Below are 27,806 nucleotides of genomic sequence, written 5' to 3' on the forward strand. Positions count from 1 at the left end.
TGAACCTTTGAATTCCCTGATGGCTCAGTGTGGAAAAGAGGTCCCTGTTAGGACCATCGTGGGTTTAATCCCTGACTTGTGCTTTTGGGATGACCTCAGTTAGGCCACTCATTTGATTTCAGGTTGGTCAGAGGGACAACAGCTCACCAAACTTGCACGTAGAATGATTTTCAAAGCCCTGCACAGAAGGAAGGTCCCTGGGGGCGAGCTAAAGGAGGACTGTAGGGATGGAACCCAGGATGATTAGAAAATATATGTATAAAAGAAAGGAAAGCTCTTGTTTTATTAAAAATGATTTATTATTGCATATAGCCAGCAGTAAGTTCCACTACATCGACCTTAAAACTCAACAAAAAAAAAGCATTACACAGAAAAGTTCATGTTGACCGGCTCTGTGTGTTGTGTGAGACCCTCAGTGCAGGACAACGGAGGTGTAGTTAGGGTTGGACATCCTGGGAGGGTGTGTGCGGGTCACAAAGTTCAATGCGCCACAGCCTCACACACTTAGTACTTGACACCCCCTGTGGAGAGGGTGAGAGGCTCAATGGTTTCTTGGGGGAGGGTGGGGGTGAAGAAGGCTGAAAAGCTCTCGCTGCAGGTGACCCCTTCCATATCTTCTCCTCCTGCCCCTCAGTCACACCACACCACCACCCACCGGGTTATTCCAAGTATAGATCCCTTGGAGGCTGCGCATCACTGGGAACAGGAGGCGGAAGGCCGGTGGAAGAATGATCAAAATTGGAAGGGGGCATTCGCTGTTTTAAAAATGACCAGTGTAATTGTAGATGGCAAAACGGATGTAAACTGTACTGATTATCTGCATGAGCTTCCTTCAGAATAATAAAGGCAGGAGTAGGGCGTCTGCCCAGAGTGGGCAAAGCTAGCTCACCCTCCACTGTAATCTGAAAGTGACAACATGCTGTGAATCTCAAGATTTCCAATATTTACACTTTGCTTTCCTTTCCCTGATGTTCCAGGTCTGCACTTGCATGCTGTCCCAGCACGAGCTGTCCTGGGAAGGACGAGGCAAAGACTGCAGCACCCATGGGCTGGGCAGTGAGGGGAGATTTTGTAGAGGTATACAAAATTACAAGTGTTATAGATAAGACAAATAAAAACAAGCTTTTTCCACTCTGGTTGGGTGACACCAGAGCTAGAGGTGATAGATTAAGGGTGAAAGGTGAAATCTTTAAGGGGAACCTGAGAGGGAACTTTTTCAGTCAGAGAGAGGTGCAAGTGTGGAAGGAGATGTCAGCGGAAGAGGTGGGTGTGGGTCTGACTACAACATTTAAGAGAAATGAGGATAAGCGCATGAATGGGAGAGGTATAGAGAGCTATGGTCTAGGTGCGAGTCAATGGGACTAGGCAGGATAACAGTTTGGCACAGACTAGATGGGCTGAAGGGCCTGTTTTTGTGCCATAGTGCTCTATGCAGGTGGTAAGGTGGCTATATGTCTCTACCAAAGGAGGCGTAAGGTGCTCCTTCCCCCCACTAGCCTGCAGGTCACCCTCGGACAAGGTGAAGACCTGCTTGGCCCCTCGATCAGGGTCACGTGAAGCCATGGAAGCAGGTGTCCCTGAAGAGTATTGACAATAGCTGGGGTCACACATCTTGTAAAGGCAGAAGATGGCAAAGGCAAACCATGTCTGTGGAAAAATTTGCCAAGAACAATCATGGTCATGGGACACAGCCTACATCATACGGCACAGCACATAATGACTGTATGGGGAAAGGGGAAAGTAAAATATAACTCGGACCACAGACAGCACTCCTCATTTCAGAGCTTGATGCCAAGCTCTCCATAGCAGAACAAGAGCCCAATGTCCCAGAAGTTTGCCAGCCTTACAAAACATAATTTTAAAAAAAGTTCCTGACCATGAAACCATTGGATTGTGGTCGTGGCTGACTCCCCAGACTTACAGGTTGCTAATAGGTGATCCCTTCCAAGAGGACCACAACCTTGCCACGGTTTGGAGGCTTGCGTGCCTCAGTGACCTGGAGGGCTGTGTTGGCTGGAGTCAGGGCTTTGTGCTTTGAGGGTCACCCACACCAAACAGGTCAAAGGGTAGAGGCCAGACCAAGAGTGGTCCACCGGTCCTACAAGATCGGGGGTTCAGCTCAGGGTTAACGACCCAGACTGGCCAAACAAAAATTATTACAAAAACAGCAATGACGAATGCTCCTATATCTGTGTGCGACAGTATGGTCATTGCAACCCCAAGCACCATCGGCGTAATGGGCAGTAAGTGAGGAAGTGCATAGGTGATTACTGATTAAGCCTACCACCATAGCACCTCAATTGTACTGGCACTGGGTTCACCCTGCAGCTGAAAACACTCTGAATTGCTCACTCCACACACATGAGGAACCCAGCATGTTTGGATTCCGCTAGATTTCAGAGCATTTGTCACATGGTGTCTAGTTTTACTAAAAAAATATACAAGTAATGTAAACCACTTGGCTAAAGTTACCGCTAAAATGAAAGAGTTGTGCTCAAGCTATATGATTGGCTGTTGCAACTCAGTCTGACAAGCTTTAAGTTTCCTTCAAGGAGCTTCACCCCAATTAGTCACTATATGTTTAATTTTGTTCAGATCCTGCCTGAACAATCAATTAAAAAAAAGAATTCTTTGAGTTGAGCTTTTCCAATCCATGGGCACTTGTGTTAGGACTAAATTATCCAATGTTGTGATAGATAAAAAAAAATCATTTTAAGTTTTGGGTCCTGCCGATGCAAGGCTAAAACATCCAGCAGTTCTTCGATTTTGAGAAATGATATTATCTAGCTGCTTTTTTGACAAATGACTTCTTTGGAAGTTCTATGAATGGACCTTATCTACGGATCTGTTCCCTTAACCTGATACGTGAACAATTTGGAGAGACGAGGAAGATCTTTATTCACTAAATTCCAGTTTGCAGGAAGATTTGAAGGGGCCGTGAAACTGTTGGGCTTCTTTCTGAGCCCAGATGTTCAGTGGACTCAGAAGCAGGGGTTCAAAGTTGGCTTCAAGTATCTAGTTATTGTTGTTGATCCTCTCTGCACCCTGTGGTTTATTGGGCAGCATGTTTGCCATTTCTTTAGCATTTTCTGTTTTTTTGTGAGGCTGAGTTGCTAGCTCGATGCTCAACCCAGCACAGATGGAAAACGAGCAAGGAGATGGCCGGATTCGAACCCAGGACCACTCACTTCGAAGTCCGAGGCAGATGCCGTTACACCACCGGCTAGCTGTAAGTATCAAGCTGGATGGATGAAATTTAGTTAATAATGAGGGAGATTGGTGGCAGCACAACTGAAATATTTCTAAGTTTAAGTTAACAATGGAGTTTTGACTTGTGGGTGACCTGACTGAACATTCTTCCAATTTGAAGCATCATCTCTGTTAATCAAGCCCACAATTGTTTAAGGTGGTTAAAGTAAGCGCTATTTATATAGTTTAGATTATCCAAGTTTTATGTTAATTATTTTCCTCTTGATATAGAGGGAACCAAAGTTTAATCTTACAGGTGTGGGGTAACATTAAGAGAAGTAATAGAACTTTGCTTTTTTTCCACAGTTTATATTTTCCTGAAAAAGTTTCTCTTGCGTATTCTACTATTGAAAAATATGTTTTTGAAAGCATCTGCTTGAAAATGAGTGGCATTGATATAAGCTGAGAAAATTCTCTGTGTGGGCAACATTCAAGTAATCCTCGCGTCAATCTGATATTGATTTGGCCTGTGGTTGGTCGGTTAGAGAGCCCCGGTGTCACTGGGCTTCAAGATCAGTGGGGTGTCCTCGAGGTCCTTGCAATGATCAGCAACACTGGATGATTCACTTACACCCTGCTCAGCAAACTTGACTTCCTTTGGCTCCTGGCCACCAGCTTCACCTGCTTTGTCTGAGGCTGCATCTGCATCAAAATGTGGTTTATCAGCAGCCTGGCTGGACGGCTGTTGCAAGCTGTGGCCCAGGGCCACTCCAGTTTCCAACTCCATTTTATCCTTCTCCTTCTCTGCTCCTTCAATCCCTCCCTTCTTGTCTTCCTGCTCTGCTGATTTTTCATTCCGGTCCTTTTCAGGCTCTCTGGCAGTGTTGCTGTCAGACATCTGGCCTTCCTCATTGGTTCCTGCCTCCAGACCTGTCCTGTCCCTGCCCTCCTTGCCCTCCTCTTGATTGGGCTCTCCCTTTCCTGAAGCACCGACCTCCTGCCTCTCCTCACCCTTGGATGGCGCCTTCTTTTTGAGGTTGTGGTTCGCGGAGAGGATGTCGCTTTGCAGCTGCTCCGTGGAGTCGACCGTGTCCTCTCTAGGCTCGCCACTGACCATCCCAGTGACCTCCTCAAAGTTCTTGCTGGAACCCCTTTTGTCCTGCTCATCCACGTACTTTTTTGTGGGGAAAGAGGACGGGTAGTAAGCCGAACCCTTGCGTAGCTTCGTGAATATGACGGTGCATACGACGATCAGCAGTAAGACCAGAGTGGCTGCAATAATGATGATGAATACCATGTACTGTGAAATAAACTTCATTATAATTCTGCCGATGAGGGGAGGCTTGGAAAGGGTAACGTCAGAGAAGGATGTGTAGCTTACACTGGTCATGCCAACTTTCGTTGAGACTTCACTGTTAAAAGATGACACATTCGCACTCGTGACTTCAGATTCAGAAGTACCAGATGCTTCTTCAGAAGACGTCAATGTACTGCCGGTAGCATTGAAGAGGGGCATTGGCGTACACCGGCCCATGATCGCAAGAACAAGCTGTAATAAGATCAACCAAATGGCCATTGTTGACTTCCACAGGCGGGTCCAAGGTCTAGTGGAGCAGGAAAAGAACAAAGCAGCAGATTAAAATTTAAAGAGTGCGTCTATATTTGTTCAAAGCAATAAACACCCGGAAAGGCTCATCAGTGAGACAGCATCACAGCGGAGAGAAACGACTCAGAGTTTAGGCAAATGTGTTGATGAAAGTTCATCAGCCTGAAACAACAGCTCTATTTCTTCTCCAAGGATGCTGCCCGGCCTGCCGATCAGTTAAAACATTTTGTTTAAGTTTTATAGCATCTGTGGTATAATACTCTATCAATACTTTTGGAAAGGTCCTGAGATTAAATGTTGTAGTTTTTTCATTGGGAAATTGCACAGGCATGCCTCAGGGCTGCGTTATGGTAACATGCTGAATTACCTGGTCTCAGCTGGGGCAAAGTTTGTCCTCACTTTCCCAAGCAGTCCTCGATTAAAAAGGTGGAAGAAGTTGATAATGAAATTCTTGCTCCTTTTTAAGGTTGTAAAGGCTGTATTTGAATGCAGAACAAATGGTACAGCACAGTGGCAAATCTTTGGCCCACAATGTTGTGCTGAACTAATTAGTGTGACAATGCCTAATTAAACTAATCCCTTCTGCCTGCACATAGACCATATCGCTCCAATCTCTAAATATTCCAAGTGTTGAGATATTGAACTGTTGGGATGGGCAGTAGTTTTTGTGATGGACTTGAGATCATCACGGGGGGGGGAGGAGGGGGAGGGGGCGAGGGGGAGGAGGAGAGGAGGGGAGGGGGAGGAGGAGGGGAGAGGAGGAGGGGGGAGGAGGGGAGGAGGAGGAGGAGGGGAGGAGGAGAGGGGGAGGAGGAGAGGAGGAGAGGAGGGAGGAGGAGGGGGAGGAGGAGGGGGAGGAGGGGGAGGGGGAGAGGGGGAGGAGGAGAGGAGGGGAGGGGAGGGGGAGGAGGAGGGGAGGGGAGGAGGAGGGGAGAGGAGGAGGAGGGGAGGAGGGGAGGAGGAGGTGGAGGAGGAGGGAGGAGGAGAGGAGGGAGGAGGAGGGGGGAGGAGGAGGGGGAGGGGGAGGAGGGAGGAGGAGGAGGGGGAGGGAGGGGGAGGGGTGGGGGAGGGGAGGGGGAGGAGTGGGAGGGGGAGAGGGGGAGGCGGAGAGGAGGGGAGGGGAGGAGGGAGGGGGAGGGGAGGGGGAGGAGGGGAGAGGAGGAGGAGGGGAGGAGGGGAGGAGGAGAGGGGAGGAGAGCTGGAGGAGGGAGGAGGAGGGGGAGGAGGTGGGAGGAGGAGGGGGAGGGGGGAGGAGGAGGAGGGGGAGGGGAGGGGGAGGGGAGCCTTTGGGGATTTAACGTTTCCTGTCATTCATTCTTTGGGGTTTTTCTTCTGTTTTGTGAATGTCTGTGAAGAGTAAGAATTTCAGGTCATATACTGTGTACATTCTCTGATATTAAAAGGAACTATTGAATATTCATGTGCTTATCTAAGACTCTGATAAATGCCTCTACTGTAGCTGCCTTCATTTCAGGCCCATCACAACCTGTGTAGAAACTTTGCCCCAAATATTATCTTTGAACTTTCCCACTCTCTCTTTAAATGCCTACATTTATCATTAAACATTTCAACCCTGGAAAAGTGATACTAGCTGTCTACTGTATCTATGCCTCTCATCACTGTATAAGCGTCTATCAGGTCTCTTCAGCTGCTGCTGCTCCAGAAGGAAAAAAAACCTCTCTTCACAGAACATACCATCTAAGCCAGGCAGCATCATGGTAAATCTTTTGACAGACAGGAGACAACGAGTGGGCATAAAGGGGGGACTTTTCTGGTTGGCTGCTAGTTCCTCAGTGTTGTTCCTTAGGGTCGGTATTGGGACCGCTACTTTTCACATTGTTTGTCAATGATTTGGATAATGGAATTGATGGCTTTGTGGCAAAGTTTGCAGATGATACGAAGATAGGTGGAGGGGTAGGTAGTGCCGAGGAAGCAACGTGATTGCAGCAGGACTTAAGACAAATTGGAAGAATGTGCAAAAAAGTGGCAGATGGAATACAGTGTTGGGAAATGTATGATACTGCATTTTGGTAAAAGGAACAATAGTGCAGACTATTATCTAAGTGGGGAGAAGGTTCAAACATTAGAGGTACAGAGGGACTTAGGAGTCCCCATGCAAGACTCCCAAAAGGTTAAGTCTGTGGTAAAGAAGGCAGATGCAATGCTGGCATTTATTTCAAGGTGAATAGAATATAAAAGCAAGGAGCTAACACTGAAGCTTTGTAGACACTAGTCAGGCCGCAGTTGGAGTATTGTCAACAGTTTTGGGCCCCGTATCTCAGAAAGATGCGATGTCATCGGAGAGGGTTCAGAGGAGGTTCACGCGGATGGCTCCAGGAATAAAGGGGTTAACATATGAGGAGCGTTTGGCAGCTTTGGGCCTGCACTCACTGGAATTTAGAAGAATGTAGGGGGATCTCATTGAAAGGATTAGATAGGGTGGATGTGGAAAGGATGTTTCCATTGGGGGTATCCAGGACTAGAAGGCACAGCCTCAAATCTGAGGGGCAACCTTTTAGAACAGAGGTAAGGAGGAATTTTTTTCAGCCAGAGAGTGGCGAATCTGTGGAATGCTCTGACACAGACTGTGTTGAAGGCCAAGTCCGTGGGTATATTTAAGGTGTAAGTTGATAGTTTCCTTATCGGTCAGGGTATCATAGAATATGGCGAGAAGGTAGGTGTATGGGGTTGAGTGGGATCCAGGATCAGCCATGATGGAATGGCGGAGTAGACTCAATGAGCTGAATGGCCTAATTCTGCTCTTATGCCTTATGATCTTATGATCTTCACAAGTCCTGGTTATGAGACCACTGACGCCAGGCAGACAATCTCTGAAGAGTATTGATAATGGCTGGGATCACCCATCTTGGAAAGACACTGCCCAGAAGAAGGCGATGGCAAACCACTTCTGTAGAAAAATTTGCCAAGAACAATCATGGTCATGAGACTGTGGTTGCCAACATCATACGACATGGCACGTGATGGTGATGATAATGATGACATTGAAACATACAGTGAAATATGTCATTTGCATTGATGACCAACACAGTCCAAAGATTGTGCTGGGGGCAGCCCGCAAGTGTCCCCATGTTTCTGGCACCAACATAGCACGCTCGCTCTCTAACCCTAACCCATACGTCTTTGGAATGTGGGAGGAAACAGGAGCTCCAGGGGGAAACCCGTGCAGTCATGTGGAGAACATTCTTACAGTCATCAGTGATAACACTCCTTTCAAAGTCACGGATTCCTTTAGATATTTAGGTGTTATAATCACTAAAAAATATAAGGATCTTTATAAAGCTAATTTTGTTCCCTTGGTGGATTCTATGAAATATTTATTTAGTAGATGGAACCCACTTACATTTTCACTTGTTGGTCGCATCCGTATAGTCAAAATGATGATTTTACCAAAATTTTTATATTTATTTCAGAATATCCCTGTTTTTCTGACTAAGAAGTTTTTTGATCGGATAGATTCTATTATTTTATCTTTTATTTGGAATAATAAAAGACTAAGAATTAGTAAATATCACTTACAAAAGTTGAAAAAAGATGGAGGTCTCGTTTTGCCTAATTTAAGAATGTATTACTGGGCTGTTAATGTGCGATACATGTCCTTTTGGTTACACTGGGTTGATAAGAATGATCGGCCAGTTTGGGTAGATTTGGAATTGAAAGCTGTGAAACAGTTTTATTTAACCTCATTATTGGGAGCTGCTTTACCTATGCAATTAGCTAAAGTTGCCAATTTAAATTTATATCCTGTGATTAAGCATTCTTTACAAACTTGGCTCCAGTTCTGTAATATTTTTCATCTTAAAAAATTTAAACTTTGTAGCTTAGTCTATCGAAATTACTTTTTTAAGCCTTCTTTGAGTGATCCAATTTTTTTACTTTGGAAAAATAAAGGTATTAATTCTTTACTGGATTTATTTAAAGAAGATAGACTGATGTATTTTGAACAATTAGTTGATAAATATTCTTTTTCATACTCACACTTTTTATAATACCTTCAAGTTAGACATTTCTTACAAAAATATTTAAGTAATTTTCCTTACATTTTAGATGCCTACTTGTTACATACTATTACAAGTATGAACCCTTTAATGAAGGGTTCCATTGGAAGAATTTACAATTTACTATTACAATGGGATAAGCGTCCTTTATTTAAGATTAAACAAGATTGGGAAAAGGAACTTAATTTGACTTTTATGATGGAAGACTGGATGCGGATTCTGAATTTGGTTAACTCTTCTTCGATTTGTGCTAGTCATTCACTGATTCAATTTAAAATTGTACATCATTACTATTTGACAAAGGAGAGATTGTCTAAAATGTTTCCTAATGTTGATAATTATTGTGATAGATGTAAAACTGAGCTACACTGACATGTATGTTTTGGTCTTGTTCTATACTGGAACAGTTCTGGAAGTCAGTTTTTTCTACAATTTCTAAAGCACTTAAAATTAATTTACAACCTAACAAATTAACTGTCTTTTTGGAATAATTCCTCAAAGTATCTGTGGTGTTTCTTTGTCTGACCAACATATTATTGCATTTGTTACATTGATAGCTAGGAGGGCTATTTTGTCACAATGGTTCTCTCAAGTGATGTTATATCTTAGTTTGGAGAAAATTAGAAGTCGAACTTTTGAACCTATGTTTGATTTTGAGAAAAGATGGGGTTAATTTGCTCGTTACTATCATTTGAGTTAATTGATAGATTTCCTCCATGATCTAATTGTAAATATTTGTTTTTTTTCTTGCTGGCGGTTTGATGTTTATCTTTAGAAGCTTTTTGTATGGCGCATGGCTCCGGGGTTGAACACCTAATGGGGTTTTTTCTTTCTCACTTTTTCTTGCTTAGTAGGGGTTTTTTTTGGTCACCAAAATTTTTTCAATCTTTAAAATACTATTTTTTTTCTTGAGACAGTGTAAGTGTTGCCTACTTCGATGTACTCTTGTTAATTTTAGATAATAATAGTAAAAAAGATTTGAAAAGAAAGATGATGGCTAGAATCACCTATCTTGTAAAGACACTGCTCAGAAGAAGGCGATGGCAAACCACTTCTGTAGAAAAATTTGCCAAGAACAATCATGGTCATGAGACTGTGGTTGCCAACATCATACGACACGGCACGTGATGGTGATGATAACGATGACATTGAAACATACAGTGAAATATGTCATTTGCATTGATGACCAACACAGTCCAAGGATTATGCTGGGGGTAGCAGCGTCCCCGTGTTTCTGGCACCAACATAGCATGCTCACTCTCTAACACTAACCTGTACGTCTTTGGAATGTGGGAGGAAACAGGAGCTCCAGGGGGAAACCTGTGCAGTCATGTGGAGAATGTTCTTACAGTCATCGGTGGAAATTGAACCCCGACTGATGATTGTGGCCACTGTAAAGCATTGCCTAACCTCTACACTACTGAGCTGCCTCTACTGTTCCCTGCTGCATGCCTTGCGAATCTTTGAAATTCAAAGTGAGTTTTATTATCAAAGTACATATATGTCACCATATACAAGTTTGAGATTCATTTTCTTACGGGCATATATCCATATATAGACTGATATCTTTTTGGGGAGTGAAATCTGCTGTATAAACTTGGTCAGGTCTTTATGTGACTTCAGACCCACATAGTTGTGGTTACGTAACTACTCCCAGAAGCAGCCAGTCAATGCAAAGGCAGTAATCAGCATTAAATACTGGTCTGGCAAGCAAAATCCAGATACTGTTTTGGCCATGGTGTGAAATGGGTGACAATTTTTCTTTCCCCATATTGTTTAATCACAATTGAAGTCAATTAAAATAAACAACAGCGAGGACTCAGTTCCAAACAGTGTGTTGTAGATTCATCGAAAATGCGTGGAAAATGCTTGCTCTTATTGCTGGTGATTTCCGATCTGTCAGCGTTCAACACATGCATGTGAGCTGAGAAGTAGTTGTGGCCAAGCAGAGACACAAAAAAAGCCAAAGAAACACAAGCCAATAGAATTCAAAGGTCAGCTGAAGGGGCAGCCAATCAGGACCGAGGCAAGCAAACGGGTTGCTATATAAATGCAAGCACTCCCAGAAAGAAGCACCTTGACTGGTGATGAAATGTCTGAAAGCTAGTCGCCAAATGCGGTCAACACTGCAACATCAAGTGAAACCAATCCAACCAGAACGAAGGACCCTCACAGACACTGGACTGCAGCAGAGTCTGAGCTTCTGCCTAGGTGTATCACCGTGTAGAACCTCGGGGGCCATGGGGAAAGATGAAATCTCTCCACAGTGTGTCCTCCACATACTTGGACTTAGTGGCCCGATTCAGGATTATCCGTCCTTTAGGACTGTCACTTGCTCAGTCTGTTAGACCAACAAAAAATGTTTGACGAGAGCAGAAAATGAGAAAATGCCATGGTCTCTGGGGACTCTGCTATTGCTTGCACGGTGGGTGGGTGGTGGGGGGGGGGCATTTGATGCTTTGGCCGGAGCAAGTTGGGGGAGAGGGGGAGTTGATGCTTTTGCTACTGCTTGTGTGTGGGAGGGAGGAGGGGGGCTTTGGGGTTCTAACATCTTCTGTCATTCATTCTTTGGGTTTTTTTTCTCTCCATTTTGTGGATGTCTGTGAGGAGTAAGGATTTCAGGTTATATACTGTATACATTCTCTGATATTAAATTGAACCATTGATTCCTATAGTAACCCTGACCTAACAGAAAAACAACCTAATCTGGTCACAGTTACTTTGTCATTTGGGGCCGGTGAATTACTTACTATCAATCTTCTGTGTGTTGTTACTAGAGTCATTAATAATTGTACTTTGCCTGCACCTGGAGAGTGTGCACTGAACCGAACTCCTGACTGCCCAGTTGGGCCTCCAGTGGCCAATAACCAACAGCCTGAGTTAAAAATAATATTTTAAACAGCAGAGTTTAAAATAATGCTGAGGATGGATGGTGGAAACTGGAAGCAGTCAAAAGAGAAAAGTGAAAACAAAGGCATTTCAGAAAAGTTTAAAGCCGCAGGGCCTGGACGAATAAATGTCCTGAGTCATAACTCAGTTTCGCTCTTCACTAAGATTTTCCTGCTTTCATTTTTGATTTCCAGCATTTGCAGTTTCTTGCTCCCGGAAGTCCCAATCTCTGTGCCTTGAATTCAACGACACAGGGATACTCTACAGCAGCTCCTGATCTGGCGGACAGACAGAAAATTTGAAAGGGAACAAATTTCACTTGCAAATTTAAAATATACACAGGAGCCTTGTTTGTCTTTAAGAAATCACTGAGCGATATGTCAAAAAGGAGACTGTTCAGCCCAATACGTGTGTGACAGACTGTGCATGGGAGCAATCCGACTCATCCCACTTGGAGGCAGTTTTCCATATCCCCGAAGCTTTTCCCATTTCCTTCAGATAATGGGGTGCATGATAACGTAGCGGTTAATGCAACAGTTTGCAATGCCAGCGATTAGGGTTCAATTCCCACTGCCATTTGCAAAAGATTTGTACGTTCTCCCCATGACCGGTTGGTTTCCTCCAGGTGCTCTGGTTTCCTCCCACATTCCAGAGATGTATGGATTAGGGTTGGTAAGTTGCCGTCCAACTGTGTGTGTGTATGAGGCATGGTGTGCCCAGCACAGCCTCAGACAGTATTGGTCCTTGATGCAAACAACGTATTTCACTATATGTTTTGATGTATATGTGACAAATAAAATAATTTTCTATCTTCTAATTATAATCCAATTCCCTTTTTGAAAGTTGCACCAAATCTGTTTTCTACCAGGCAAGGTGTTCCAAGCCCAACCACACTGTGAATAACTAAATGTTTTTCATGCCATTGTAGAGTGTCATGCAGCTGAGTACTGCGGAGTTAATCATCTTGTGTCTTATGTCAGACTCCTGCCCGTTCCTACAGTTTGAAAGTCCATCAATACAGCCTTGAATAAAAGGCACAAAGGACGGTGGAGACTAATCTGGAGCAAGAAGAATGTGCTGCTGGAAGAACTCGGCAGGTCAGGCAACAATGGATGGTCCGTGTTTCTGACTGACTCCCCCTCTTCCTCTACTGCCTGACCTACTCAGTTTCTCTACCAATATGTATTTCATTCAGCCTTCAATAAATTCAGTGACTGAGCATCTACAGTGGTGTAGAAGAAATATTTACACGGTGAGTAGCTCAGAGATAGAGCCAAACAAACAGAATGGCAGCAGGCCATTCATCCCATCGAGACTGTTCTGCCATTGAATAAAATCCTAGCTGACACAAGAGACTGCAGATGCTGCAATCAGGAAAAACTCACAATCTGCTGGAGGAACTCAGTGAGGGGAAAGGCGAGTTGATTCCTAGCAGATGCTGGAATCAGGAAAAACTCACAATCTGCTGGAGGAACTCAGTGAGGGGAAAGGCGAGTTGATTCCTAGCAGATGGAATCAGGAAAAACACACAATCTACTGGAGGAACGGTGAGGAGCAAAGGAAATATCAAGGTTTCAGGTCAAAACTCCTGCACCAGGACCAGCTGATCCAATTCCAGTTGATTTAACATCCACATTTCCACCTATCCCAGTATCTCTTCACAAGCAGTACTCGGATCTATCTAGCATCCATGCCTTTCTGTTCCCACTGCTTTAGCAAGAAGAAAGTCCCAAAGACCAGCATCCTAGTGATTCATCTGTCTTTAATGGTTGATCCCTTACCTTTTAACGCAGACTACCAGTTCTGGATTCTTTCATAGGTACTCTGCACACCCACCCTGCCTGAATCTCTCACTATCTTAAACAATCTTATAAATGAAGTTGCCTCTCACGTTTGTGGGTACATGCCCAACCTGTCCAAATGTCCCTCATAGGCAACTATCTATTTCATATATTAGCTCAGCTGAACTGCTTCCAATGTACTAACATTCTTCCATAAATAAGGGACTAATATTATATATGTGTGGGTGACAGGGTGGAGCTGCATCTCTACCAAAGGTGCTCCTTCCCTCCGCTATCCTGTAGGTCACCCTCGTGCAAGGTGTAGCACCTGCTTAGCTCCCGATCTGGGTCACGTGAACCCATGGGAGCAGGTGGTGGATGGTCATACGAGCAGCTGGTGCACATCACAAGTCCTGGTTATGCGACCGCTGATGCCAGGCAGACAATCTCTGAAGAGTATTGATAATGGCTGGGGTCACCCATCTTGTAAAGACACTGCCCAGAAGGAGGCAATAGCAAACCATTTCTGTAGAAAAAAATTGCCAAGAACAATCATAGTCATGGAAAGACCATGATTGCCTATGTCATGGCATATGATGATGATATATGTGTGCACACGTGTGTGTGTGTGTGTGTGTGTGTATATATTTATATATATATATATAATATACACACACAGTGTACAGAATTTCCTGGTCTCGTCTCACCAGTGCCCAGTAGACTGTATTCAATTATATTTCATTTTTCTAATAATAAACTATAATATTCTTTTTATTCATCTGATTACTTGCTACACCAGCGTACTAGCCATTTTGGGGTCATGCACTGAGATGCCCAGATCCCTCAGTCTCTAGAAACGCTGTAATCTTTCACTCTTCGGATAAGACTTGTTTTTATTTGGTCAACTTTATATTTTCCTACATGGAATTCCATTTGCCAGATCCTCGTGCTACCATTTAGCCTATCCAGATCTCTTTGAACGACTGACTTCCTTACCTATACTGTGTCGTTACGAATATTAGCAACCACATCTCTGGAGCTTTATTTACATTCGTTGTACAAAGTTATGTCTGCGGCTCTGCTCACTGTGTCACATCACCTCATCATCCAGATCAGAAAAATAGACACTGGTTCACTGTTTCCTGTCCAGTCAAACCTTATTTTCCACCCAGGAGCTCCTATACTGGGGCAGCATGGTATCTCAGTGGTTAGCACAATGCAGTACTGGCAACCCGGGTTCAATTCCCGCCGCTACCTGTAGTGAGTGTGTACATTCTCCTCTTGACCGTGTGGATTTCCTCCCCCAGTCCAAAGACGTACTGGTCGGTAGGTTAATTGGTCATTGTAAGTTGTCCCGTGATTAGGCCAGGGTTAAATTGAAGGATTGTTGGACACAACGGCTCGAATTTTTGGAAGGGCCTATTCCACACTGTATCTCAATAAATAAATAACATTTCCCCTATTACCTTCACTGTGACCCCTCATCAAATGCCTTCAAGAAATCTAAATATAAGGCATCCACTGGCTCCTCCTTAGCCACTTTTCCAAAGAACCCAATACACTGTTTAAACAACATTTCAATCTTACACAATCGTGCTGTCTCAGACTGCCTTGAATTTTTCTAAGTGCTGTGCTATGACATCTTTAACTACAGCTTCTATTACTAGCTGGCAGTTCTTACAACTTCAGAAAAGTTTTCATGCAAAGCCGACTCAGAGCTCACTTGACACAGGTAGCACAGGAATATTTAGGGGAAGCTAGATAAATACAAGAGAGAAAGGGAATAGGAGGATTTGCTGACAGGCTTAGGTAAAGGAAGATAAGAAAATATGCTCCTAGCGCGGTTATGTAGAGCAGAATGGTCTGATGTTTTTATTGAAGATAGGAGGTGGTTTATCTCCTAGCATAGTTGTGTAGGGATGAATGGTCTGACATCAGGTGGCATGGTAGTGTAGTGGTTAGCACAAAGCCTTACAGTACAATTCCCACTTGAACCTTGATCCAGGTTCAATGTGCACCTCTGTGTGTCAGGAGTTTGTCTGTTCTCCCCGCGAAAGCTTGGGTTTCCCCCAGGTGCTCAGATGTCCTTCCACAGTCCAAAGACGGTTGGTGAGTTAATTGGTTATTGTCTCCTGAACGGGCTCAGATTAAGTTGGGAGATTGCTGGGCAGTGTGGCTCAAAGGGCCTCAGGGCCTATTCCATGCTGTATTTCAATCAGTAAATAAATAGACATTTTTATTAATGCAACTTTATGTAACACCAAATCAAACTGTGGTAAGCAGGATGCTTGGTGAGAAGTTGCCATGGCACCCTTGATAGTTTAGAGGCAGAGGTGTCAAGGGGCCTCATTCTGTGTAGCAGAGCTAAACAAGTCCAAGGGTTTTCTCACTTCAGCCCCTGGCTGATACTGGCAGAAGGTTAAATTGCCAATGGTTTTCAGTGCAGGCAACAAGCTTGGTCACCAATCAAAGTGAATTTACAGATTATGGGATGACTTCTTTGGTAAAGTGAATATTCCCATTGTGCATAAAGAAAATCCACTTGGATGAGTTAGCAAGTGCCCCGGGGTAAAAGGGACTACGATTCCAGGCTACAATCTCGGCATCCCAGGACAGGAAGGAAGAATAATTAGAGGAAACCAATCCCCAGGAGGCTGCTACCTTGTCAGACACTGGATCAAGTGGGATTTCTCACATTCTTGGACAGCGCTTCTGGGAAAACAGCAGCACATATGGTTTTACTTCAGATAGCCAGAGCAGATTTAAAAAAAAGATAAATTGGATCCCAAGCTCAATCCGTTTATTTTAGCTTTGCAGTAGATCTTCTTTTCTTACTTAACTTGAGAAGAGTGGAAAATAAAAAGACCACACAAAGCTTGGAAAATGATTTATTATAAAGCCCCATGCTGAGTTGTAAATGGGCCTCGAAGCACCAGGAATTATAAAGGGCCACTCTCCAGAAAGAAAGGTGAAAAAAGGTCAAAGGTTTGATTAATTTAGTAGAAACTGTCATCATCTTTCTGCGAACCTGTGGAGCTATAGCAGATTCCAAACATTCCAGGAGGCCAGCTTGGCAATGTGACCACACAGCCAGGATATGGTTGTATGGAATATCCCCATGATAAGTCCAAAACACCTTAAGATGTAGGAGCAGAATTAGGCCATTTGGACCATCGAGTCTGCTCCACCATTTCATCATGGCTGATCCAATTTCCCTCTCAGCCCCAATCTCCCACCTTCTCCCTGTATCCCTTCGTACCCTGACTAATCAAAAATCTATCAATCTCTGTCTTAAATATACCCAATGACTTGGCCTCCTGTGGCAATGAATTCCACAGATTCACCACTCTCTGGCTAAAGAAATTCCTCCCCATCTCTGTTCTAAAAGGACACCCTCAATAATGAAGCTGTGTCCTCTGGTCTTCTAGGAAACATCTTCTTCAAGTTTTCTCTTTTGAGGCCTTTCAACATTTGATAGGTTTCAATGAGCTCTCCCCTCATTCTTCTGAATTCCAGTGAGAAGAGGCCCAGAGCTATCAAACACTCCTCATATGACAAGCCTTTCAATCCTGGCATCATCTTTGTGAACCTTGCTTAAACCCTCTCCGAGGTCATCCTTTCTTAGATAATGGGCCCAAAACTGCTCACAATACTCCAATTGAGGCCTCACCAGTGCCTTATCAAACTTTAACATTACATCCTAGCTTTTATATTCTAATCGTCTCAAAATGAACGCTAACATTGCATTTGTCTTCCTCCCCACTGACTCAACCTGCAAATTAACCTTTAGGGAATCCTGCACAGGGGCTCCCAAGTCTCTTCTGTGCCTCAGGTGCTTAGATCGTCATGGTTAATATTTTCATTTGACCTAGTGAGGGAGGAGGAGTTAAAAGAAGGATAACACACGAAACAGAGAGAAAAGGGATAGGAGGGTGAGTGAGCACAAGGGGAAAAAAATGGGCCACAATAAAATAAATGGTGTCACAAAAGAGAGTGGAGAAAGCTTGTGTGTGATAAAGTAAGTGGGGAAGAGACAAATCAAGCGATTAGGAAAGATGAAAGGAAAGAGACGGAGAACCAATGAAAGAGAGCAGTGAAAGAAACAGGAAGGGAGAAGATTAGCAAGGAGCAAATGCTCAAGTCATTATAGAAAGAGCAAAAAATAAAGGGGCGACCCAGAGACTTGCCTACCGGATAATGGCGGATATTCTGTGATGGACGTAGAATGAGACGGAGTAGAGGTGTCACTGAGAAAACAAAAGAAATAAGAACACATCTAAGAGGAATGAGTCACGGTAGCACAGTGGTTAGCACAATGATATTTCAGCTCAGGGTGTTCCCAAGTACAGAGTTCAATTCCAGCACCGTCTCTAAGGAGTTTGCACATGAACACGTAGGTTTCCTCTGGGTGCTCTGGTTTCCTCCCACAGTCCAAAGACGTGCAGGTTAGTAGGTTGGTTGACCTTTGTAAATTGTCCTGTGACTAGGCCAGTGTTGCTGAGCATGTTGGACAGGAAGGGCCTGTTCTGTGCTGTATCTCTAAATAAAATGGAACTGATAGTTACTGAGACAGAGAGAGGAAAAGGAAAGAAGAGGAGTGAGAGGGGGAAGCAAATGTAAAATAGGAGGCAGCGCATACAAATGTTAAGTAGCGTTCTACACTCCAACACATTATTAAACTGTCCAGAAATTTCAACCTGTGCAGTGATAGAATATAGATAACTATAAGCAGTCAAGGGGACAGGGAGTGACTGGGTAAAGGAGAGTAGTAGGGGTGCTTGGATCAAGCCAGTTGACTCCACAAGCAATGGATCTGTGTTGGGCCACTGGTGTTTCAGAGGCTGTAGCCAAGCACTTTCTGAATAAGCTATCTACACAAAACAATCATCGGTTGTCTACCTCCAGAGGATATACAAAGCCAAAAGGCAGCAGAATGCAAAACCAGATCTACCTCTGCTTCCCCAACTTTGAAGTGGAGTCTAAAGACCAATGTGTGACTTAAAGCAAAAAATAGAGAGATTTATTTTAAGCCAGTTAAGTTGATTTCTATAAAATTAGTTCAAAAGTTGAAAGCAGAAATATGTAGTGTACTAGTTAGTCCTAAATCATTCTGTTATATTTGACCTCGTAATGTTAATTAAGTTCCTCATTTATTGTGCAGCTGGGGGCTTTACCAAACATTATTAATGACCTTTGTAAAGACAGCAATGTATTCTGAAGATTTTGTAATTTACCTTGTAGAAAAAAATAAGTATTTTAACCTCCCTGTTGATAGTTGTACTGAGTTGGATACTTGCCTCTAAATTAAACGTTTTTGAGAAACGCGCTTTAGGACAGGAGAGGAACAAGTGCTTTCATTAATGTAGCTGGGATCTTGCATTGCAAAGTTTAGAATGTATTTAGATGGAGAGCAAAGTTTTAGAGAGATGTGGGCCAGTTGCAGGCAAGTGGGTAGACAATCTGGTTGGCATGGGTGAATTGGGGCAGGGGCCTGTTTCCCTGCTGTGAAGCTGTATGGTTCCATGAATCATGCTGATCGTACTGCTGGTCAAGAGACCACTCAGCCCCTAAATGAATGAGGCCTTTACCGGAACTCTTCAATTATTTAATTATTCCGTATTTAGAGATACAGTGCGGTAACTGGCCCTTCTGGCCCAACGAGCCCACACCCCCCAATTACACCCACCTGGCCAGTTAACCTATGGTCCTGAAATCTCCCTAACGTGGGAGGAAACCAGAGCACCCAGAGGAAACCCCGCAGTTATGGGGAGAACGTACAAACTCCTTACAGAGAGTGTCGGTACTGAATCCAGGTCACCAGCAAGGTAATACTGTTACGTTAACCTTAATGTCACTGTGCCACCCCCATCGATTGGAATTAATCCCAGTCAATTATCGTGCCATAGCTCAGAAAAAGTTGCCTTAATAAAATAAAAAACTCTAGCGATACATAGCAAGCACAGATGAGCTCAGTCAATCAGACCAAACAGGGGTTTGATTAAAAGATATAACACAATAACCATTCGGTAGATTGGGAGGCACGAGTTCACAGAATTGTGGGATCTCAGAGGAAAGAAGAGGTCTTGTGGTTGTGTTATCTTTGTCCAGAGAGTTGCTAAGCTTAGTCCCATTCCCCAGATTCAGTCTATTAGGGCACACTGAGTCTGTTAATGAGTGTTGCTGGGTTTCATTCTTGTGGAATGTCTCATCAAGAAAGAATCCTGGCAATTAAGACCACTTACATGATCTGGAATCCTTGAAGAGCAATAAGTAAAGAGACTTTCACTACTACACCGCCTTTCACATCCTCAGCGTGTCTTGAAACACTCTGGAGATTCTATGCAATATGAAAACAGATCGTGTGTTTTAATGATGCTGATCAGTGGTGGTGGGGTGGAGATACGTCTCTACCAAAGGAGGTGTAAGGCGCTCCTTCCCTCCACTAACCCGCAGGTGACCCTCAGACAAGGTGTAGCACTTGCTTAACCCCCTGATCAGGGTCAGGTGAAGCCATGGGGCAGGTAGTGGATGGTTGTATAAGCAGCCGGTGCATATCACAAGTCCTGGTTACGTGACCACTGACGCCCGGCAGACAATCTCTGAAAAGTATTGATAACGGCCGGGATCACGAATCTTGTAAAGACACTGCCCAGAGAAGAAGGCAATGGCAAACTACTTCTATCGAAAAGTTTTCCAAGAACAATCATGATCACCATGATCACCTACAGCATACAACACAGCACATAATGATGACGACGGTCAGGTGTAAATGTAGGTATAATTCTCTTCCTTTTCCACAGGACCTCTTATGACCCTCTGGCAGGGCAGATACGGCTGCAGTTTGATGTCCCTTCCAATTAGTGACATCTCCATCAGAGATTTGAGTTCAGATCTTTAGAATGGGGTGTAACCAGCAATCCTCAGACTCAGGGAAATGCCTGAAGCCTCTTTACTTTTTGCACATGATTGACACAAAATTGATCCCTCCTGGCATTCTCTGTGCTTAATAAGGATACAGTTGCACTGACAATGAGAAAGGTGTGGGACTAGTAATTTGCTCTTCTAAGAAGCTAGTATTTACAAAGTGGACAGAATTGACTCCTTCTCCAAAGCACAATTCTAAGTACCTGTGACTGTGCAATATACCTGCAAGTAGAGCTGGAGCATTTTCGGGAATCTAAGGAGATTTGGATTGTTACTGCCTCAGTGGACACTTCTAACAAGATTGCAAAATGCAAGCCTTCTGGGCCTGGGGAGGTAGCAGCCTACAGATTCGTGGGATCTTTGAAGATTTGTCCAATAGAAAAACTGAACAGGGGATCTGTTTAAAACCTCTGAGATTTCCTGGTTCCCCATAATTAATCTGGCTGCTTCGTTCTCATAGTTTATTTTCTATCTCCTTTTTACCATTTTAATTTCAAGTTCATGTTTATTGTCATCTGACTGCACATATATACAACCAAGTGAAACTATGTTCCTCCAGACCATGGTGCACCCACAAAACATAGCACATAAACCAAAACATTATCATAACTAATATACAAAATATTGTCTTTGCAAGTTAAAATTTATCCTAGTTTTCAGGTCCACTGCCAATTTTCACCTCTTAAGCAGTTTTCTTTCAACTAATACCCTCCCTAATTCCTTGGTTAGCCAAAGTTAGTTCATTCCTCTCTTAGAGACTTGCTTTCATTTTGGGATAAATTCTGCTGAGAGTTATAAATTACCTCCTTAAGCTTCTGCCACCACTTACCTATTTTCTTCTATTAGACAATAGACAATAGGTGCAGGAGTAGGCCATTCAGCCCTTCGAGCCAGCACCACCACTCACTGTGATCATGGCTGATCATCCACAGTCAGTAATTAGTAATAATTATTAATTATCAGTAATTATTCTATCTGCTCAATCCACTTTAGCCCACTCTATCCCTTTAAGTTAAACTCAGTTGTTTCCCCACTTTCTCACTTCCGAGCTGAATACAAAATTCTATCGTGCCGTGATTACTAATTCTAGAGGATTTTAAGGTAATTTATCAAAGCTTCCTCATGAACCATGACCAGATCCGAAGTAATCTATTCCCTAGCTGGCCCTATAATGTATTGTTTCGAGAAAATTATATTGAGTGCATTCTGTGAATCTATTTAATTACTTGAAGATTAAGGTTTTCTACAGTTAACGTGTGCTTTGTTTACATGCTCCATTACTTGTTGATTTGTCCCTTTCCTCCAGGGTGGCCACTGTTTGGGCATCTATACACCACTCCCACCAGTGTCGTCTTTGTTTTCCTGTTTTTAATCTCCACACAATAACACTCCGCATCTTCCCTCCAAGTCGTCGCTCACAACTGTACTTGTTAGCAATGCTAGCCCACCACCTCTCCTTCCTGTATCTCCTTCTTAAAAATCAAGTATCCCTGAAAATCAAGTTGCTAACTTTGATCCACCTTCACCTTATCTCCATTGTGGGTATTAGATCATGCCTGTTTACTTTTAATTATGTCATTACTTCATGTACCTTATTACAAATGCCTCATGTATTAAGGTACAAAGCCTTTGGGAATACCGTCTTGTCTTTTTACTTTTGCTGTGCTGTGGCCTTCGTATCCTTTCAGCCTTGATCTCCATGCCTCTGTGTTTGCGTTCGACTCTTTACTTTCTGTCCTTGTGTCTCATTCCCTACACCTCCGGGGTAGTTCTCCACCCCCCACCATTCTACTTCAAACCATCCCCAGTGGCACCAACCACCATGAGGACATCAGTCACACTCCCGCCTGGGTCTTGCTCGTACAGGGCCCACCTTTGCCAGGACTCGTTCTGGCGCCCCACAAACGCAAATCACTTCCTCCTGCAGCAGGTCTGGCCCGTTGCCCTGTTGCACTTCACAACTCACTAACACTTGTCACTGCAACTAATCTTTGAGGTCCTGCCTTTTAGTTTATCCTAACTCCTAGAATTCAATTTTCAGCCTTGTTCCCTCTAACTGGTCAGAATGCAACCTCTCCCTTCCCCTTCAAAATGTTCTGCAGCCGTTCCTTCATACCAACACCAGGGGGCAACACACCGTGTTGGAGATACTCCACTGCTCATTGATACCATCCGTCTCCAGAAGTGCCTGTTCTATGCTGTATCACCAGATAAATAAATGAAATATTATCCCTCATCAGTATCCCAAATAATGTACCTGTTTGGAAGTGTATGGTGGCAGGAGATTCCTGCATTATCCACCTTCCCCTACCCTGCCTGGTGGTCACCCATTCCTGCCTTGCCTTCACGGAACTGATACCCATGTACGTCTCAGTGGCATGGATGGTCCACAGTGAATTGGGCCTGTATTCACTAGAATTCAGAAGAATGAGCGGGGGCCTAGTTAAAACCTGTCGAGTGTTGTTTCCTACGGTGGGGAGAGTCTAAGACCAGAGGACACAGCCTCAGAATAGAGGGACGTCCATTTAGAATGGAGATGAGGAGGAATTTCTTTAGCCAGAGAGTGCTGAATCTCTGGCATTCATTGGTGCAGGCCAAGTCGCTGAGTACTTTTAAGGCAGAGGTTGCTAGATTTTTGATCAGTCAGGGCATGAAGGGATACGGGGAGAAGACAGGAGTCTGGGGCTGAGAGGGAAATGGATCAGCCATGATGAAATGGTGGAGCACACTCGATGGGCTAAATGGTCTATTTCTGCTCTTATATCTTATGGTGAATGCATCTAGATTGTAGCTGCAACTGGATACACTTCCTACACAAATAGTTGCCACAGTCCCTGATTTCCCACATTGGATAGAGGAGCTCTCCATAGGCCTGAGATTCACTGCCATCAACAACCCTTAAAGTGAAACACCTTGTACTTCTTCCTTTCCTCCCCTCACCTTGATCTAACCTCATCCTTTTCCCATTCCTGATGAAGGGCCTGAGCCCGAAACATCTACTTTTCCAGAGATGTTGCCTGACCTGCTGAGTTCCTCCAGCACTTTTGTGTGAGTTGTATCCTCTACGCAGTTGTATCCTCTACCGCACAACTGTCACACCAGCATCCTGTTCATCTCCACCTGCAATCTATGCTTCAGAGCTCACAGTCCTGTCTGCTAATTTAGAAGCCTTGGTTTGCTCCGCCAAGTCTAAATCTAAACAGGCAATCGCCCCAACACTGGTCCCCGGGGGATGCCAATGTTCACCTTCCTCTAGATCAGAAAGCAACGATTTAACACAACCTTCCGTTGTCTGTTTCTCGGCCAACTTCTCCTTTTTACCATGTGTTTGTGAAACCTGTCGTGTGTCGGATCTTATCAAAGGCCTTCGTAAGTCCACGCACACCGTGTCAACTGCATTACCCTCAACGTGGAAGTCAGTGAATTTGTGCTTGAGCAAATTCTGGGGAGGAAACAAATTACAAAGAAAGGCTGATTGAGGAAAATGCTGTCGAGTGGAGTATAATTTCAGAAAACGTGATGTTGTTCACCTTGGAAGGAAGAGCAATTCTCCAGGAATATCAGTAAATGGAGAAAAACTGCAGAAAGCTGCAGTACAAAGGGATCCAGGGTTCTTGTGCATGAGAATAGAAATCCAGCACAGAAGCACAGCAGCAACAGAGAAGGCGAATAGGTTATTTCAGGGTTTGAGTTTCTAAGTTTGGTCGTTTTACATTTTAGCAATAGGTTCTTCCCCTCCAGCATCAGATTTCTGAATGAATCATGAACTCGTGAGCACTACTTCAATTCTGACATAAGACACAAGGCATAAGATATAGGAGCAGAATTAGGCCATTCAGCCCATCAAGTTTTCTCCATGCACCATCATTATGTGCTTTGTTGTATGATGTAGGCGATCTGTTCTTTCCATGACCATGATTGTTCTTTGCAATTTTTTTCTGCAGAAGTGATTTGCCATTTCCTCTTTCTGGGCAGTGTCATTATCAATACTCTTCAGAAATAGTCTGCCTGGTATCAGTGGTGGCATTACCAGGACTTGTGATATGTACCAGCCGCTCATACGACGATCTGCTCTCTTGACTTCACATGACCCTGATCAGGTGCTAAGCAGGTGCTGCACCTTGTCCAAAAATGACCTATAGGCTAGTGGAGGGAAGGAGCACCTTACACCTCCTTTGGTAGAAATGTACCATCATGGCTGATTTATTATCTTATCCCCATTCTTCTGCCTTCGCCCTGTAATCTTTTGACACCCTTAGTAGTTAAGAACCTATTAACATCCACTTTAAATATACCCAATTTCTTATTATAACTTACAGCAATTTTTTAATGATTGCACTGTATGGCTGCTATAAAATAATAAATTTTACAACTTGATTCTGATTTTGGTAATGTACAAGATGTTTCTGAGTCTTTTTCTAGGGTCAGCAAGCAGTCTTAGCCTCCTGTCTAAGTAGAGATATTACTTCACTGGAGATGATTATAGAGATATTATTTCATTGAGATGGTCCCATGTATGAAGGATTGTTCTGTTGGGAAGGGTACAACAGCTGGGGCTCTCCTCCTCGGAATTTGGAAGAATGAGAAGAGTTTCTTTTTTGAAACATGTAAGATTCTTAGGAAGCTTGTCGGGTAACCGTTGAGAGAATGTTCCCTCTCGTTGGAAGACTCGAGCGCATACAAAGTTAAGAAGTGATCGTTTAAGACTGAGATGAGAAAGAGTTTCTTTTATCAGAGGGTTGTGAGGCTTGTGAACTCTTTGCCACTGAGAACTGTACGACACAGTTCTTGAGTCTGAGATGGATTTTCTATCTATAAGAGAATTAAAATTCTGGGGAAAGGGCAGAAAGGTGGACATGAGTAATGTTGGATCGTCCAAGATCCTGTTGAATGGTGGAGCAGAATCGATGGGTGGAATGGCCTCCAGTTCCTACTTAATGTTATAAATTGGAGAAAATCAGGAAATAGGTCCAAGGATGCTCATATGATCGCATAATTTGCTATTAAACTGACCAACATGAAGCCATTGTATTTAGAATTAAACATTCTGCTTGTTTAACAGACGGACCAGATGTTCAGGGTACAGCTTCTGTCAGGACTGTTGTTCAGAGCTGAGTTGGAGACAAGGGAGAAATAAAAGCAGGGCGAGCTGAAGAAGAAGGCAGGTGAGATCAGGGGGTACAGAGTATGCCCAGGAAAGTTCTGGGATACTCATTTATTGACCATTCAGATGGGGTTCTTGCTTCTATTCTAACCCCAACCGCTCCCTTTGGTACACCAAGACCTAACATCAGAGAATGGCAGAAATAATGGACAAAGCCAGCAACGGTGGACAAGGAGCAGCTGCGCTCTCCTGGGGCTTGAAGTGATCGGGAAGCAATATCACTTTCCAACTGCCCGCTCACCAGCTTCACAATCTTGCCTGCATTGCTGCTAGGAGGTGGCAAGTGAAACATCCCCAGGGATGTTGTGAGCTGTGTGATGGAGTCACTGGCTCCTCTTGGTAGTCAGCCTTTCATCCCTTGGCTTCTGAGAGTGGCTAACAGAAAGAAATCCAAACAGGTAAAATTGGACAATCAGCACAAGGCCTCTGTCTCCTTCAAATAATCTGTGCCCTGAAGGCCTTCAGAAGACCTTCAAAGGTAGCAGAGATGATTCACCATGAACATGGCAAGGACGGGCCACCATCCCAGATCACCCCTGTAACGGCCACTTGAGAAGAAAATCTTGATGCATCAATATGGAAACTGATTTTCCCAGTGTGGTTCACTGGCCCTCTTCACACCTGCATCTGTCTCAAAGCGTTTAACGTGCCTGGAAGCTTCTATCAATGATCTGGCCAGTGGTTATTGGCCTCGATAACAGCGCTATGCTGTTCTGTGAGCTTTCCTGTTGTGCTCAGTCAAGAGCTACATGATGTTTCCCATTGTACCGACCAGAAGATGCAAAGGAAGTCAATCTCTCTACAGGTCAAGGTGTGTTTTATCGTGAAATATAGTACCGACTGTCTGGGTCTGATTAGGTGGACTAACTGCATAACCTCAGTCAGTTTATCTGACAGTTTTTACAAGCAAAGAACAGAAGACAATGGAGAGAGACATCGGAGAAGAGACAGTGTAGGAGGAGAGGGAAATGAGGGAAAATAATCCTCGAGCCGAAAAATCCATTTGAGAAGCAAAAAGGGAGAGGGGTAGGAAGGGAAAGAAGGACAGGAATGTGTGAATAGAGAGAAACCAACATGACTGAAAGAAAATGCAGCAAGAAATGAAGGAAAAGAAAAAAACATTTGAAGAGTCCTTGAGGCAGAAAATCAAAACAAAGCTGGAAGGTTGTTCACTCCTTTCTACCTCCTTCCAGCCATTTCAGATTTCTATCACTCAGTCTGTTTTTTAATGCAGTTTACTAATATCCTGGAGAGCCCTTCTTTACGGTGCATGATCACCATTGCCCATCGCTTGCTAGTGGCTGAGGAGATATTTCAGTGAAGAACAATGCCCGATGAGGACTTCTTATTAGTGGGAGAATCATAAAAAGTGATTCACAATTGACTTCATGATGTTCCTGAACAGAGCAGAAGGGAGTGTTTCTAGCCATATTTAGCTGAAAATTCATATCTTTAAGTTTGCAGAACGTCAAACAGAAATTGAGACGTGGAGGTTGAGGAGAGGAGATGGTAAACAGCAAGAAAGAAAATTCTGTAAAGTGTTTTCTTTCCTTCTGTGAAACACCATTGCCAGATTAAATCAAGGCTGACTGTGCAGTAAACTTCATCACAGTGGTCAAAAGATAATTTGTTGCAGCTGGAGACAAGGGATAGAGTGAGAGAGAGAGAAAAAAATCTTTGCTTGTGCTGTAGTTCATAGCGGTTCAAACAAATACCATTATCAATTTAAACTTACCGTGTTGAGCTACTGGTTTGGATGAAATAAGCGTCCTCTCAGCAAGCGGCTTCTACGAAGGAGCTCTTGGAGGTAAAGGACAAAGTTGGCAGAAGTCACCGTACTTCTCGGTCTTTGGTCTTGCAATAGCTTCCTCTTGTGTTTAATTTCCTCCTGCCATCAGTTGGGAATAAGGCTTGTGATCTCTCTCCTCTCTGCTCTCGTTCTCTCTTTCTCTCTCTTACTCGCGCTCTCTCTTCCTCAACAGATTGTTTTCATTAGCCTGGAGTTTAATGTGGGGAGTGCGCTGCGGGGATGCAATATTCTTCAGCAGCAGACTTCCTGTCAGACCTTTGTCCGCTGCACTGAGACCAGAACGCTTGCTTTGTGCAGCTGAGGAAACTGTAGGGAGGGAGGGTGGTGGGAGGGGAGACCTCGAGGCTGTGTAACAGAAGAGTCTAAGCAAAGTGAATAACTGGTTGCAAACAGAAAAGATAAGCAGGAGCAGATCCTGTTGTCAATA

The 27,806-nt window shown here is 43.8% G+C and overlaps 1 protein-coding gene across 2 annotated transcripts; it reads right to left on the bottom strand.

Moving 5' to 3' along the window:
• Positions 1–259: 259 nt before the first annotated feature.
• On the bottom strand, positions 260–27,806 carry tmem119b (transmembrane protein 119b). Of its 2 annotated transcripts, XM_063034327.1 has the most exons (3): positions 27,305–27,806; positions 17,673–17,728; positions 260–4,793 (listed from the first exon to the last, which is right to left on the bottom strand). In XM_063034327.1, the coding sequence occupies exon 3, from the start codon at positions 4,763–4,765 to the stop codon at positions 3,731–3,733; it is 1,035 nt and encodes a 344-aa protein (XP_062890397.1). In that variant the 5' UTR covers positions 4,766–4,793; positions 17,673–17,728; positions 27,305–27,806; the 3' UTR covers positions 260–3,730. The 2 variants fall into 2 exon arrangements, with proteins under 2 accessions (XP_062890397.1, XP_062890396.1); XM_063034326.1 differs by lacking the exon at positions 17,673–17,728.

Source organism: Mobula hypostoma, chromosome 27, assembly GCF_963921235.1.
Source record: "Mobula hypostoma chromosome 27, sMobHyp1.1, whole genome shotgun sequence".
Taxonomy (NCBI): Eukaryota; Metazoa; Chordata; class Chondrichthyes; order Myliobatiformes; family Myliobatidae; genus Mobula; species Mobula hypostoma.

Excerpts from the sequence above, each read along its gene's own strand:
- tmem119b (XM_063034326.1), bottom strand. The coding sequence starts at position 4,765 with ATGGCCATTTGGTTGATCTTATTACAGCTTGTTCTTGCGATCATGGGC.